Consider the following 16,055-nt stretch of genomic DNA (forward strand, 5'->3'; position numbering starts at 1 on the left):
AATTGTCACAACCCCACCCGACAAAGCTCGATTTGTCAACGGCTTTCCGACCATTAAACAATGATGTTGATCAAACCATAAACTTGCTATAATCTGTATCAATCAATATAATGTAATGTTGAGCAGAATGGAATAAACACAGGGAATCATTTGTCGATGTTAATTATTACGATTACAATGGCGTTTGTCTGTCCGTATGTTCCCAAAAAAATACACCAATCAGGGCTGAGGATCTGGTCACATGACAGGGGGACAGCATTTAGTACCCATCACAGTTACATATTTTACTAAAAGGAAATATAATAACCTTCTGTGGCACGTTTTGGAGTCCCAGTGGATATCATTAGGAAGGTAGGAGGTTTCAGAAATTCCTCAATACAATTGTGATTTTGAAATGCCATCGACACGGACCTTGCCGCCGAATCCGGAAGGAAACAGATGATGACGGTTCGCTGGTTTGATGTAAATACAATCGTGATTTAAAATTAGATTTTGATATATTAACACTGGAGTATAAATTTGTGAATGGAATGATGAATGATGCTGTTTGGAATGAAAGTATAGCGAACCGGCTGTCCATGCCTGACGTTCGACTGAAGGTGGCACAGGCATGTGGAATTTATTGCTTCATCATTTCCCGTTCATCGTTTTTTTTTTTTACCCAAGTCCTTCACGAACCTGCTGCCTATGCCTGGCGTTCGACTGAAGGTGGCACAGGAATGTGGAATTTATTGGTTCTTCGTTTGTCATTCGCCGTTTTTTTTTTTAAACGTTTTCATACATTCACGAACTGGCAGTCCATGCCTGAAGTCAAAAAAATTAATACTTACATTATTTGCTAACTACTAACTGGTATTCCATCCAGGTCATACTATCCTCTTCAACTAAAGTATCAAACAAGCCCGGGTATGCCATTGTTAGACTACTGGTCTTGTTTTATACATACTCTCACCTGGTATATGAGGTTCCTTAAATCCATACCATCTCAGATTCCAGCCTGAGGTATACCAGGGGTCAAAAAATCCCTGCCATAAGGTGCAAGGGCAAGGAGGATTGAACCAGGAAAACCAGGGAAAGCCCTCAGATTGGTACCAGTTCCAGCAGTCTTTCCGTGGATTTGTAAACTGATTCACGTTGTTATTCTCTAGTCTGAATGCCCAACGGCCCTTTGCTCCTGGAAAACACAATGATCATGTGATATTGAGCAGAATTGAATAAATTTTCACTTTCAAAGCAAAAAGTGTATTTATTGACAAAAACTCCAAAATTACCAAACAAAAAAATATTTATGGAAGAGCAGGGTTTGCAGAGGCCATAAAGAAAGATACTCAAAGTGGGGCCACATTTGGACACATCAATCAAAGGATAAATCAACAACCAGGAAAGGAGGGTATGAAATGCAATAACCTGGAGGTTAGAGGGTTGTGTTAGGTATGGTGAAATAGACGAGTAAAAATTGTTGATGGCGAGGTGGTGGCATTGAATATTTGTTTTATTTGACCATGAAAATAGACAGTCGAGTTCATTTGATGATCCTTCTGGAGTGACTGGGTGAAACTGAGATTTGCCTCGATTGAAGGTCACCCATTTGTTGGAAAATAATATGATTCATTCATTCCATATCAGCAGAGAGTGGCACAGTTGAAGCCTGCATGTAAGTGGGACAGGATACAGTGCGATGCAATGTGGACTCATGTCCAAAAAGAAAGGGTTTTCCAGAACATTGTAGAAGTCGTTAATGCAGATGAGGAACAACAAACAACATGCATTTTAAGGCCATTTTCCCTGCTAGAGCGGGGGTTAGCCTTGCGGTCCCCATGACAATCTTCTCCATTTTGCCCTATTTTCTGCATCTCTCCTTGTTAACCCCCTTGCCCGCATTTCTTCTTCCACCATCTTTAGCCAAGTCTTTCTCGGTCTTCCCCGTCCTCTACTTCCTTCTACATCAATTTCCATCACTCTTCTCAACCAGTCACTCTCATCCTTCCTCAACAAATGACCAAACCATCTCAGCCTGTTCCTCTTCACAGCATCAATCACAGGCAATATTTCCATCATCTTTCGCAATTCATCATTTGTCTTCCTCTCTCTCAACGATACTCCGCACATCCATCGAACCATTCGCATTTCCACCCTTTCCAGCCTTCGTTGCTGCTCTACGTTCATTACCCATGTCTCGCTCCCATAAATCATAACACTTCTCACACATGCAGCATACACCTTTCCCTTCAGCTTCAGCGACACTCTCCTCCTCATCAGCACGCCACTCAGTTCCCGAAACTTCTTCCATGCACAGATGAGGAACAAGACGGCCTAATATGTAAACTGCCTTCATTCCAGCCTCCATTGGGAGAGGAGAGGGTTCCCTTGTTTGCAACACATTGACGGAGTAAGTGGAGGAAGTCAGAGCACGATGTGTCATGATGGCCTTGTTTATCACAGACAGTGAGCTTGGCATGCAGAGCAGGCTGACGTCAGACTGGGTCTAATGCCCAAGAAAATTGCATTATAAGCAGTATGAAAATATATAATTACATAACTACCAGAGGTACAGGTTCTCACCCATTTCGTTGTTGGTTCCCTGAGTCACAATTCTTCCAGAGAACTTATCCGGCTGATATCTCGTACTGTCACTTTCATGAATAATGCCATCATTGTAGTACAATCCATTGAACAAACCACTGCAATGCAATACATAGAAAATACTCGTTTAAAATTACATGAAAAGCAGATATAAACGTTTCTGGAAACTTCAACAACATTTCCTTTAATTCTTGAAAGTAATTTCTTTATGATGTAGGTATTTCTAATATTTATACCAAAACTACTATTGGTGCGTAGTGCCAGCAGAAAATGTTGCATTGTGTTTGTTACTTAATTATGTTTGGTTACTTAAATGGTTAAAATGTTTGGTAACTTAATTATGCTTTTTTTTTTTGTTTTTTGTCTTTGTTTTATGTACTATGTCAAAGCGTCTTTGGGTTTCTTGAAAAGCGGTATGCAAAATAAATGTATTATTATTATTATTATTATTATTATTATTATTATTATTATTGTGCAGCAAACAATAATTTGGTGAGGGTTTTTGAATGTAGTTTGTGAATGTGAAAAATCTCAAATATCTCTTGAAAAATGTGAGCCAAAGAATGCCGTTACCGTGACCAAATTATTTGCTTGGATCAGCTGTATAATTGCATAATTACACAATGTACCTGCAGAAGATGTAGTATTTAGTAGTCATGGGATATCAATTTGTCACAACATATATATTTTGGACCAATTTCAGGCAGGTGAAACCTGTTCCTCGGTTGCCTCATTGTGATGCATCAACGATGGTGCTGATAGAGCATCACATTAGCGCTTCAGCCACAATGCATTAATATGTTCAAAACTGTCTCTCGGCTTCGGATAATTCAATGTCATCTAAAAGCATTCTCTGGAGAGGGTATGCCAGGATGATTCATTCGTCAATCTTTTTCGTAAAAACGTTTGTCATGAGATCTGCTGTCATGAGGTTTACAAAAATATTAGTCCACACATGAAACTAGCGATTACAGACTACTGCTGAAAGTGAGGATTTGATTTTTAAATACAGTAACCATTCGCCAGATGTTGGTGAAGCCTTTTTTGTATACACCATTTATTGATCATGAAAGAGCTTCAAACAGCATCGCCACAAAATTAAACACACTACACGTGTAATTCACTTGCAGGTTTGACTTTTGTTATGAAATCAAGTCGAGACCTCTTTTCTAGATATGAGGCTTCATCGAAATCTATCTCCACATTCCCTATAACAGAATAAAAGAATAATATTAGAACTACAGAGAAAGAACGAAATAGCAATTTGCATTTCGAAAACAACGAAATAGCATTTCGGAAATGCTATTTCGTTCTTTCTCTGTACTTCCAATATTATTCTTTAATTCTGTGTTATAGGGAATGTGGAGATAGATTTCAATAAAGCCTCATATCTAGAAAAGAGGTCTCGACTTCATTTCATAACAATTTATTGAAATCCATCTCAACACTCAAGTGCCATGGATAAACTTCTCAAACCAGAGTGGTTTAACAGAGAGCCAAATGCCAATGATGCCGGAAGCCAATGGATGCACTGGATAAGATCTTTAGAACTCTACATGCAAGCAGTACCCGACGTCACGGACCTACAGAAGTTGAATGTCCTCATTTGCAACGTCTCCAACACTGTCTTTGACTATTTCTCCCACTGTGAGACCTATGACGAATCTGTGACAGCCTTGCGAGCGCTCTATGCTAAGCCACGAAGTGCTATCTACGCTCAACATCTGCTCACTATGCGCAGGCAAGAACCGACTGAGACATTGGAGTAGTATATGCAGGTGTTATGACAACTCTGCAAGGACTGCAGGGTGCCGGTTCGGACGGCCGTCGAAGGCGCCGATGATCCAATGCGAGATGCTTTCATCACTGATCTCCAATCGCCTGCTATTCATCAGCGAATGCTCGAGAATTAGGCTATGACCTTCCAGGTTGCGTACAAACAGGCCAGGGTTTTGCAACTGGCCCAGGTAAGATCTGAGACGTACGGACGTCAATATCTGACGGCGAGCACCGCGACTGCCGAGAAATGCTTGGAAGCGGTTTCCGTCGCGGAGCGAGCTCCTGAGTGGGCTGCCGCTTGCCTGGCCCTCATCAGCGAGAGCCATGACGCTGAGGAGAGCGGCCCGATTACCACGGCTGCGACGACTCCTGCAGAGGGGACGGCAAAATGTTTTTTTTGCGGGAATCGCTGACATCCAAGGAGCGGTGTCCAGCTCGAGACGTGTTGTGTAATTGTTGTGCAAGAAGGGACCCTTTGCCAAAGTCTGTAGATCGACGAGGAGACGAACAAAGCTCGCGGGTATGCGCGCATCTAGAGCTGCACCTGTCAATGGTGTCGTGCCTCGCGGCCTGGCGAGTGCGGTGATACCTGTGGTGATTAATGGTGAAGCGGCAGACGCTTTGATCGATACTGGGAGCAGTGAAAGCTACGTCAGCCAAGATCTTGTCGGCAGACACGGATGGCCCACTGTTCCGGCCACTCAGCGCGTGTACATGGCATCTATGGCACTATGAATGAATGATCGTTTTTTTAAAGGCTATTTTCCCCGCTAGAGCGGGGGTTAGCCTTGCGGGCCCCATGACAATCATGGCTCCCTGTTTGAGGCAATGTTTTCTTTTTATGGCCGGATGCCTTTCCTGACGCCAACCCTTGGTCACGCTCTTACAATGCGCGGGGATACGGTGTACCTATTCTAAACCGGGGTACACACCGGGATCATTCATCCCAGGTCTGTCTGTTTGTCCGCACAGAATAAATATGATTTTCTCTGCAACCGTTGGTCCGATTGACAGGAAATTTTCACCACAGGTGTGCCTCCTCCTGTATAATTTATTAATGACAATTATGATGTCATGGGTCACATGGTGCAAGCGCTATCTTGGAAAAACAAAACATTTGCATCTTTATATCTCCGAAAGCACTCCATCGGAAAAATTGAGACATGGCTCATTGTAAAGAACTCTCCATGGGAAAATAACATTTGTTAAAGGTGATGTCATAGGTTCCTCCATTATGATGTCATAAACCGACAAATAGGTGCGCCTCATACTATATAATTTTATAATGATGATGACGTCGTAGGTCACGTAGTATGGGTGCCATCTTGGACAAAACGAAAAACTTTGCACCTCTATATCTCTGAAAGCGTTGCATCTTACTATAATTCACCAAATGTCCGTCCGTCTGTCTGTCTGTCTGTCTGTCCGTCCGTCCGTTCGTTCGAAGGTACCGCAAAAACGGCTGAACCGATCGCAACGATATTTTGGGTGTGTAATCCTGGGATGTCCTGGAGTAAAATAGGTTATATTGTTTTTCCAATTTCAGCTTTGGCCTCCAGAATTTTCAGGTATGGACTCCCGCATAAAGTTATTTTCCCGGGTGCCGCACAAACTGCTGCACCGATCACTGCACAGCTACACCGATCGGCTGCACCGATCGGACTCGGTGACCTCGGACAAAGACCTTTTATAAGGACATGGGTTGAATCCCTGCTTGAGAGAATGCCAACTCCCTCCCCGCCATCACGGTCGTCTCTCCAACTCACAATCCCACGTCAGTAGGGATCACGTCGGTACGATCCCTACGATCCCTACGTCAGTAGGGATCGTGCGGAAAGGACGACCCAAAACCAATTATCTTCTTTTTGATTCGTATATAAACATCATTAAAAGTAAATAATGACCTCGGCCAAAGTTCAAACGACGTGAGTTTAATCTCCACATGAGAGAATTCCACATAGCTATTTGGGCGGTGTATACGCTAACAGATCGCTGTCTCCATCGATCTTGCCAAGGCCGTAACACCTATCGGCTCAAAATCCTTTTAACTGTTGACTTGGTAGTTTTTACAATGAAGGAAACATTAACAATGTTGTTAAAAATTTATTTTGTGATTAATTTGTGATTGGAATTATGTTGTTTGGAATGAAAAAAGAGATATCGAGTTCAAGTAAATGACGACATGCCGACATGATGGTTTCTACTTTCCAAACGTGAACTTTGTGGATCGCCATATGCAGATTCACCACGGACCAACGATCGATGTTTCTATACGTGAACATACCCGTTTGTTTGCGAACGGGTACGTTTTTCATTGAAGTCCTTCACGAACTTGCTGTCCATGTCTGACGTGCGACTGAGGGTGCTACAGGAATGTGGAATTTATTGGTTTCATGCTTTCGCATTCGCCGTATCTACATTGCCTGTTTGCTTCTGGCCTCTCACCCGTGCATAGCACGGGTATCTCACTATTAGAAAAAAAAATGAGACATGGCTCTTTTTAAAGAACTCTCCATGGGGAATAACATATGTTAATGATCGTATATTAAATGTTAATGAATGACAGATGGTAATGACCTTCTGTCGTATATTATAACACCTTTTTCTTCTTTAAAAGGTTGTTTTCGACTTGCTCACCAAATCTATTCATTCCAAAAAAAAATTCCATCTCTTACAGTTCCTATTTCCTACATTCCCGAAACTTATTGGCACTCCACCCCCCCTCCAGCGTCCTCAAACGTATCTTTGACTCGAAGGTCACAAGAAACTCATTTTGCAATAAATGTTCGTTTCCCATTAATCTTACAACACATTCTAGAATCCAAACACACCCTTCCCCTCCAAATCTCCCCCATCACCCATCCCTTTCAAGTCTCGCCCCCCCCTTGCCCCTTCCCTCCGAAATTCCCCCTGCAACCCTCCCCTGCTAAACTCCCCCTGCACCCCTCCCCTCCAAGACTCCGCCATCTCCCATCCCTTTCAAATCTCCCCCCCACCCCTTGCCTCTACCCTCCTAAACTCCCCCTGCATCCATCCCCTCCAAGACACCCCTTGCCCCTCCCCTCCTAAACTCCCCCCTCCCCTTCAAATCTCCCCACCCTCATTTCTTCTCCATTTCCCCGCTCAAACTTGACTGATCTCTCCATACAGGTTGCTTCTGACAAACCAGACTTGATCTGCTTAACAGAAATTTTCCTCCTTCATGATGTCTGATTCCTTAATATCTCTCCCGGGTTACTCCCTCCTCTGGTATGATAGACCTGAGCCTCGTCCTGGACGTGTGGTTGCTATCTTTATCAAAAACTCTCTTCCTCACTCGCCCTGCACTGCCTTCTCTCCACCTCACCCCCAGGAATACCTCTAGCTACGGCTTCCCCTTCTCTCCCACCTTTTGTTCATATGTGTGTTGTACCGTCCACCAAACAGTGATGACTCCATCTACATCTCGCTGTCTGATAATATGGACCAACCTCTATCTACTCATCCCAACACTCTCTTCCTCATATGTGGTGATTTCAATTTTCACCATGCCAGTTGGCTGGGTGTGGGTACCTCTCTCACCAGCCATGGCTCCTCAACAAAGGACTTCTGCGACTCACTGGGACTGACACAATCTGTCAATTTCCTGACCCGGATCTCAGTCAACGGAGCATCTTCTCTTCTGGACTTGGATATGACTAACTTCCCTGCAAATGTCTGCTGCTCTTCTTCTGCTCCAATCGGCTCATCTGATCATGTGCTTGTTAAAGTGGACATCTCTCTGGCCATTCTCAGAGAGCCACCTCACCGTCGATGAGTCTGGCATTTCACTCAGGCCGACTGCACGGTCTTCAAGCAGCCATAAATCATCTGGACTGGTCTCCCATCTCTACCGCCTCTGAGATCAACTCATCCTGGGAATTCTTCCAAAGTAAATTGCTCTCTCTCATGCACAGATTTATCCCATCTCGTCTTCAGTTGTCACACCCTTCCTCCCGTCCTTGGTACACAGAATATTGTGGTGAGGCTGTTGCCCAGAAACAACTTGCCTTCACCTCCTGGAAAGCAAATCCAACGGTAGGAAATCTCATTTCCTTTCACAAAGCCTGAAACAAGTGTGTGTCCACCCTCAGGAGAGCCAGGAAACAATATCTCTCCATTCTCAAGACCAAACTCTCAAATCTGTCTCCCTCTTCCAAATCCTGGTGGCATCTGGTCAAATCTGTTTCTGGTATTTGTTCCCCCTCCATCCCCTCCATTACCTCAAACGGCTACACAGCTGACTCCGCACGTGAAAAAGCGGCATGCCTCAACTCTGTGTTTGCCTCTAAATCTTGTGTCCCAAACCCATCCCTCTCTGTACCCACCGTACCCAGTCGCTCCTGGACTCTGTGTCCTTTCCTCCTGACAAGGTGGAAAAGTTTCTGTCAACCCTCGACTCTGTTTCTGCAACTGGACCTGACGGCATCAGCCCACGGGTCCGAAAATCCTGTTCTGCCGTGCTTTCACTCCCTCTCTCTGTTCTCTTCACCCTCTCTTTTGCTCAAGGCTTGGAAATCAGCCAACATCACCGCTTTACACAAAAAAGGTGCAAAAACAGATCCTAGCAACGACAGACCAATCAGCCTTCTCCCAATTATCAGCAAAGTCATGGAATCCATCATTGCTTTGGATATGAAATCTTTCCTCTTCTCCAATGGCTTGATCTCTGATCATCAATTTGGTTTCAGACCAGGTCACTCTACTCTAGACATGTCGCTTCTGCTGTCTCAACATTGGATGGAGGTCCTCAATGTCAAACAGGAAATTAGAGCTGTCTCCCTTGACATATCATGTGGCTTCGATACGGTCTGGCACCCCGCTCTGCTCACCAAACTCTCCTCCTTTGGTATCCATGGAAATCTCCACGCATGGCTGGTGGGCTTCCTCTCTAGTCGTAGTCAACATGTGGCCCTGAATGGGTTTCTCTCATCTCCCCTTCCTGTTCAGGATGGTGTTCCCCAAGGCAGTGTTCTGGGCCGTGTGCTTTTTCTGGTCTTCATCAATGATCTCTCTGACTCTCTTGAAAATCCTCTCTATCTCCTTTCTGATGACTCCAATCTCTGCCGCTCCATTCCTCATCCCTCAGTTCGGCAGTCTGCAGCCTCCCCACTCTCTGCAGACCTGGACAAAATAACAGACTGGTCAAACAAGTAGAACATGTCTTTCAATCCTGACAAATCTCACACTCTTACTATGTCTCTCCGAAAAGACCGACTGGACAACCCTCCCATCTACTTTCTGAATAATCCTCTCCAAGAAGTTCTGTCACTCAAGCTTTTGAGTCTCACTATCTGCCATGATCTTTCCTGGGAAAACCACATTTCAAATCTGGCCTCCAAAGCCAGTCGCCGACTGGGCATCCTCAATCGTGCAAAGTCTTTCCTTGGCACACCTGAGCTCCTCACCACAAACATGGCTTTCATCCGCAGGTCAATGGAATACTGCTCTCCCCTCTGGGCTGGTGCTCCTGCCTCACACCTAGCTCGTCTTCACGCTGTTGAAACCAAAGCTTTCAGAATCATTGGCATCTCCCGCGATGAAGCTACCTCCGAGGGCCTTTCACTTACTCACCGCAGGCAGGTTGGTGGTCTTTCTGTCTTCTACCGACTCCTCTCCGGCCTTGCTCACCCAGCTCTTTCTGGGCTCTGTCCCCCAAATATTCCTACAGGTCACACAAGATCTGCCTGCAACCCTCTTATGATTAAACTGCCAAAATCAAGACTTTCTGCTCACCTTCACTAATTCATTCCTCTTTTCTCCCACCTCTGGAACAAACTCCCTCACTCTCTTCAATCCCTCTCTTAAATCTCTCTTCAATCCCACTCCTCCCCCAGGTCTTAAAAACAGCTGTTCACCACCATCTCTTATCTTCCCCCATCCAAAACCTTGATCTTTTCTATCCCCGCTAATTTCAGCCCAGATCCACTTTTTTGAAATACCAACTTCTTCCCTGGAAGTCCTTGCAGTCTCCTTGTGTTTTATACTTCTCCACCCCCTTACCCCCACCCCCTTCTCACGCCTCCTCCCCCCCAAGCCCTCACCCTCCCACAGATCTCCCGATGTCCCTGCTCTCAAATGTTGTGTTTGTGTGCTTCCCCTCCGTCGTGTGAAGGGGAAGCACACTCCCGATCTTGTATACCGCTCCCCTTATTTTATACTTTGTGTGTCTGTTTGATTTGTTTGTGTGATAAATGTTAACTCTTTCACGTGACTCGATTCTGTATCCCAAAAAAATAAAAAATAAAATAATGATGATGTCAAAGGTGCCTCCATTATGATGTCATAATTCGACAAGTAAAAAACTTAATTTGATCAAGATGAAATTTATTGAGCATCATCTATGGATAAATTGGTGGAGAAAAAAAAATGATGATGTCATCGGCCATGTGGTTCAGATGTCATATTTGTTTTAACACAAAAACTTTGATTTTGACATCACCATAAACAAAAAATCTTTCTTCCATTTTCTTTTCTCAAAAATGTTTTTTCCCTTCTCTCATCGCGGTCCCCGCCCATGACCACATGCGTGTTGTCCCGCCCCACCCCTTTATCTCCTTTTTCTTCTGCCTCTCCAGCTGATAGTCACCTTTCCAATTCTAGTTTCCACCATACTCATTCAACCCCTTCTCCTTCTTTCTCAGATCCATGCCCTCACTTCAGGGATTTTTCCCAGATTGTTTTACACTGTTTTGTTTAAATATTGTTTAAATATGTTTAAACTTTCCCCTGCAGTGTTTTATTCAATGGTTTATAACAACACGCTGTTTTTCTTCCTACTTGAAAGGCTTTTTTCAATTTCCTCATCAAGTCATTCCATTTCAAAAAAAATTCAATATCTCTCAGTTCTTCCTTTCTACATTCTCCAAACTCACTTTCATCCACCCCTCCTTTATCGTTTTCAAACAGATCTCTGACTTGAAAAACACAATAAACCCAGTTTGCAACAAATGTTCATTTGTCATCAATCGTCCACTTTCTAAACTCTCCCTCACCCCTCCCCTCCCCTCCTAAACACCCCCTCACCCCTACCCTGCTAATCTCCCCCCTCCCCTTCACATCTCCCGCATCACTCCTCTCCATCAAAACAACCCCCCCCTCACCCCTCCCCTTCAAAACTACCCCCTCCCCTTCAAAACCCCCCGCCACACTCTTCCCCTTCTACTCTCTCCCCCTACCATATTTCTCCAATTCTCCCCCCTACCCCCTCAAAGCTGCCACCTCTGCACTTCCTCTCCCTTCCATCTCATACCTCCACCTCCTCCAACCTTCTACTTCACTCTGCCCCCCCCCCCCCCAAACAACACCTCACTGTGCCTCACCCCATCACCATCAAACCTTTTGTCCTCCTCATCCTTCCCTTTCTCCCATCTCTGACACACTATCAACAGCTCTCCCTACCTCCCCCCCTCACCCTTCATCTTACCCTACCTCTCCCCTCCACTGTCCTGTACCCACTGCTCCCACTGCACCCTCTTCCTTAACGGTATGGACCTCAAACATCTGGGGCCTTTGCTCAAACCTGATTGATCTCTCCATGCAGGTTGCTTCCGACAAACCAGACTTGATCTGCTTAACAGAAACTTTCCTCCATCAAGATGTCTCAGATTCCTTAATATCTCTTCCTGGTTACTCCCTCCTCCAGTATGATAGACCTGAGCCTCGTCTTGGTGGTGGGGTTGCTATCTTTATAACAAAAACTCTCATCCTCATTCTCCTTGCACTGCCCTCTGTCCACCCGACCCCAGGAGTACCTCTGGCTACGGATTCCTCTCCGCTCCCACCTTTTGTTCATATGTGTTCTGTACCTTCCTCCACACATGCCAAAATCAAGACTCTCTGCTCACCTTCACTCTTTCCTTCCTCTTTTCTCCCGCCTCTGGAACAAACTCCCACCCTCTCTTAAATCCTAATCCTCCCTCCAGGTCTTTAAAACCACTGTTCACCACCATCTCAATTCTTGCCCCATCCAAAACCTTGAGCTTTTCTACCCCCGTTAAAACACCCCAAATCCGCCTCTTTCAATCCCCAACTTCTTTCCTAAAATTTCTAGAAGTGTTCATTTGCTTTAACCGTGTACCCCTCCCTCCTCCCCAGCCCTCCTCCTTCCACAGATCTACCGACGTCCCTGTTCTCTACTATTGTTGTGCTTGTGTGCTTCGCTCTCTCTCTCCCGCTCCCTTCATTGTATGTTTTATGTGTCTGTGCATGTTTTCATGTTCAATGTGTTCGCTCTTACACGAGCCTCGATTCTGTATCCAAAATAAATAATAATAATAATAATTCATTTATTTTGTATAGCGCTTTTCATGAAGCCCAAAGGCGCTTTGACAGAGTGCAAAACATATGCATAACAAAACATGAAAACAACAATTGCAAAAAGACAAGAATCAATAGGGAAATATTTAAAGCAAAAGGAGGGAGAAGGAGAAGTGATAGTCAGGGGTTAAATGCTGTGGGTTGAATGTTGAATGCAGTGCTGAACAGGTGGGTCTTGAGTGATGTTTTGAATGTGGTGAGTGAGGAGTCTCTGATGGTGTGAGGTAGTGAGTTCCAGAGGGTGGGAGCAGCGATGGAGAAGGCCCTGTCCCCCCAGGATCTGAATTTGGTCCGGATGGGGGGGGGGGGGGGTCAGGAGGTTGGTACCAGCAGAGCGGAGATTGCGGGTGGGAGTGTGTCTGGAGAGGAGGTCAGCCAGGTAGGATGGGGCCAGGTTATGGAGGGCTTTGTAGGTCAAGAGGAGGATTTTGTATTGGATTCTCTGGGAGATGGGGAGCCAGTGAAGCTTGTAAAGGACGGGGGTGATGTGGTCATGGGTCCGGGAATGGGTGAGTAGACGGGCAGCGGAGTTCTGAATGTATTGGAGTTTATTGGTGATTGTTGAGGGTGAACCATAGAGGAGGCTATTGCAGTAGTCCAGACGGGAGGTGATGAAGGCGTGGATGAGGGTTTCTGCAGCCATGGAGGAGAGGGATGAGCGGAGACGGGCGATGTTTTTCAGGTGAAAGAAGGCTGTCTTTGTGATCTGTTTAGTGTATTTGTCGAAGGAGAGGGTTTGGTCAAAGATGACGCCAAGATTCCGGATGAGAGGGGAGGTGGATACTGGGATACCGTCGATGTTGAGGGCAAAGTTATGGGTGGATTTTGTGAGCGTTTTTGGGCCAATGATGATTATTTCAGATTTATCACAGTTAAGTTTGAGGAAGTTGATTTGAAGCCAGGATTTTATTTCAGAGATGCAGTTTGTCAGGATAGAGTGGGTGTCGGTGGAGACGGACTTGGTGGAGATGAAAAGCTGGATGTCATCGGCGAAGCAGTGGAATTGGAGACCTTGATGGTGGATTAAGTGACCGAGGGGGGACAGGTAAAGGATGAAGAGGAGGGGGCCAAGAACTGAACCTTGGGGGACACCTTGGGGGAGGGGAGCAGTGGGGGATTTGCAGTTATTGATGGAGATGAACTGGCGTCTGTCAGAGAGGTATGATTTAATCCAAGAGAGGGCAGTGCCGGTAACGTTAAAGGTGGATTCAAGTCGGGTGAGGAGGATGGTGTGATCGATGGTGTCAAAGGCAGCGCTGAGGTCGAGGAGGACGAGAATGTTGAGGTTGCCAGCGTCAGAGGAGAGGAGAAGGTCGTTGGTGATTTTGAGGAGAGCAGTTTCAGTACTGTGGTTGGAGCGGAATCCGGATTGGAATGTTTCATACAGGTTATTGGCAGAGAGGTGATGTTTGAGTTGAGTGGCTACAGCGCGTTCCAAAACTTTCGACAGAAAGGGTAGGTTGGAGATGGGTCTGAAGTTGTTTAGGGTGTCAGGGTTTAGACCAGGTTTTTTTAGAATGGGGGTAACAGCAGCAATTTTGAGGGATGGTGGGACGATGCCTGTAGACAGGGAGGAGTTTATTGTTGCAATGATAAGTGGAGAGAGAGCAGGGAGGGAGGCCTTGACAAAGCTGGAGGGGATGGGGTCAAGAGTGCAGGTGGCAGTTTTCATTCCTATGAGGAGTTCAGAGAGGTCAGTAGGGGAGACCGGGGAGAATTGAGACAGGGGGAGGCAGGATAAGGGGGGGGCAGGTGGTTGGAGGTGGAGCGGGTGCGGCGGTGGTCAAGCTGTTGTAGATGTTGTCAATTTTGCGTTTGAAGAAAGAAAGGAAGGAGATGCAGTTGTCGACTGTGAATGACTGGGTGGTGGTGTCCAGGGGGCGGAGGAGTTTGTTTAATGTCGAGAAGAGTGCTTTTGGGTTTCCGGAGCCAGAGTGGATAATTTGAGAGTAGTAGGCGGAGCGACAATTGGTCTTCAAAATTTAATTAAATAAATTAAAAAGCCTTAAATATCACCAAAAGCACATCCTGGTGAGGGTCTGCAATCTCTGATTGTTCTTTCTTGTTCAATGTAACACATATGGTTGTCAATTTTTTAGAAAAGGTCTCTTGATCAGCATCAAACCTGTGGTATCCAATGAGTGCGTGGTTGGCCATTGCATGACGAGACTCAGGCCTCCAGAGCATCATTCCTTCCATGAATTGGATCAGGCAGAACGTGTTTATGCCGTCAGTTGCCAGAATGGCTTGGAATGTGTTTGTCTGGAAGAAATAATATAACGTGTGAAATCAAAACAATATTTTGCTGTGCATTGTGGATAATATTTTGAAAGAGCTCCGCAGACAGATGGAAAATATTTCTTACTTAACACTGTTTGCAGATGTTAAAAAATATACCACAAGTCGCTCAACACTGCACTGTAAATGTCAGTTTCTTATACTTCCTGCAAAGAAGGTTAAGAGCTACAAGCACGTACATTATCCAAGTTGCTGATGGCAGGCATAGCTGGTACTCCATCCCATGTAATCTTGAGTATCCATGTGGCATCAAAAGCATTGGTGAAGTTTTTCTGCACTTGCGCATTAACATTCTGCCTCAAAACACTAGCATCTGAATTGCTTTGGCCACGGTGGGTTTTGCCAGTGAAATCATATTCCTGTAAAGTTGAGAATCATGCAATGAAAAGAAAAGAAACAAACTTGGCAACTTTAGCCTCATTTCTCGAAGCAAGTTAGCAAAACGACAATTATTAAAGAAGTCACTGTAGTAAATACCTGATAGTAAATTGATCCCTCATTGTACAGGGAAACATCTGCATCATCCCAGAACACAGAAATGGTCGGAGTGTAGTAATAAGGTGTAAAACCCTGCGTTGGTGGGTTTGGGAAAGCATAGCTTTGGTCCCAATTTCTCATGAAAATGATTACACCATTGTCGGTAAACTGTCAGAAACAAAAAACAATACATAGCTTTCAAAAAGATGTTATACACAAAGTACTCATGGGTCTGAGACACCAAATACGGTTTGCAGGAAATGCTTTCGAGAAAACATGAACAAAGGAGACAAAAACAAAATTATTACACCTGAACAAATGTTAAGGATATGACAGATTTTTAAACAACCATCTTCATGTGCATTGCAAAACATTTTTATGAATAGACTTACTGAAAGGAAGATAAAAATAAATAAAAGCAATGCAAAAACGAATATGAGAATTTTTTCAAAAAAATTACAACAAATGAACTTAATGATTGGCATTTGAATGCATACAAACGACTGGAGACTTGGTAGAGATAGCATAAGGGTGGATTAAAGGGTAGGATTTAAGGGCAGCAAATGTATTATTCTACTTAC

At 44.7% G+C, this 16,055-nt stretch overlaps 1 protein-coding gene across 1 annotated transcript in view; it reads right to left on the reverse strand.

Annotated features, from left to right (window-relative positions):
• LOC137425813 (uncharacterized) overlaps positions 1 to 16,055 on the reverse strand; it is a 173,689-nt gene that overhangs the window by 104,174 nt on the left and 53,460 nt on the right. The window contains exons 16-20 of the mRNA XM_078775191.1: positions 15,475 to 15,642; positions 15,177 to 15,356; positions 14,825 to 14,961; positions 2,563 to 2,681; positions 953 to 1,174 (exon numbers count right to left, since the gene is read on the reverse strand). Coding sequence (XP_078631317.1) covers positions 953 to 1,174; positions 2,563 to 2,681; positions 14,825 to 14,961; positions 15,177 to 15,356; positions 15,475 to 15,642 — 826 coding nt within the window. The remainder of the gene's footprint in view (positions 1 to 952; positions 1,175 to 2,562; positions 2,682 to 14,824; positions 14,962 to 15,176; positions 15,357 to 15,474; positions 15,643 to 16,055) is intronic.

The sequence above is a fragment of the Myxine glutinosa genome, chromosome 4, assembly GCF_964187855.1.
Source record: "Myxine glutinosa chromosome 4, kmMyxGlut1.1, whole genome shotgun sequence".
NCBI lineage: Eukaryota > Metazoa > Chordata > Myxini > Myxiniformes > Myxinidae > Myxine > Myxine glutinosa.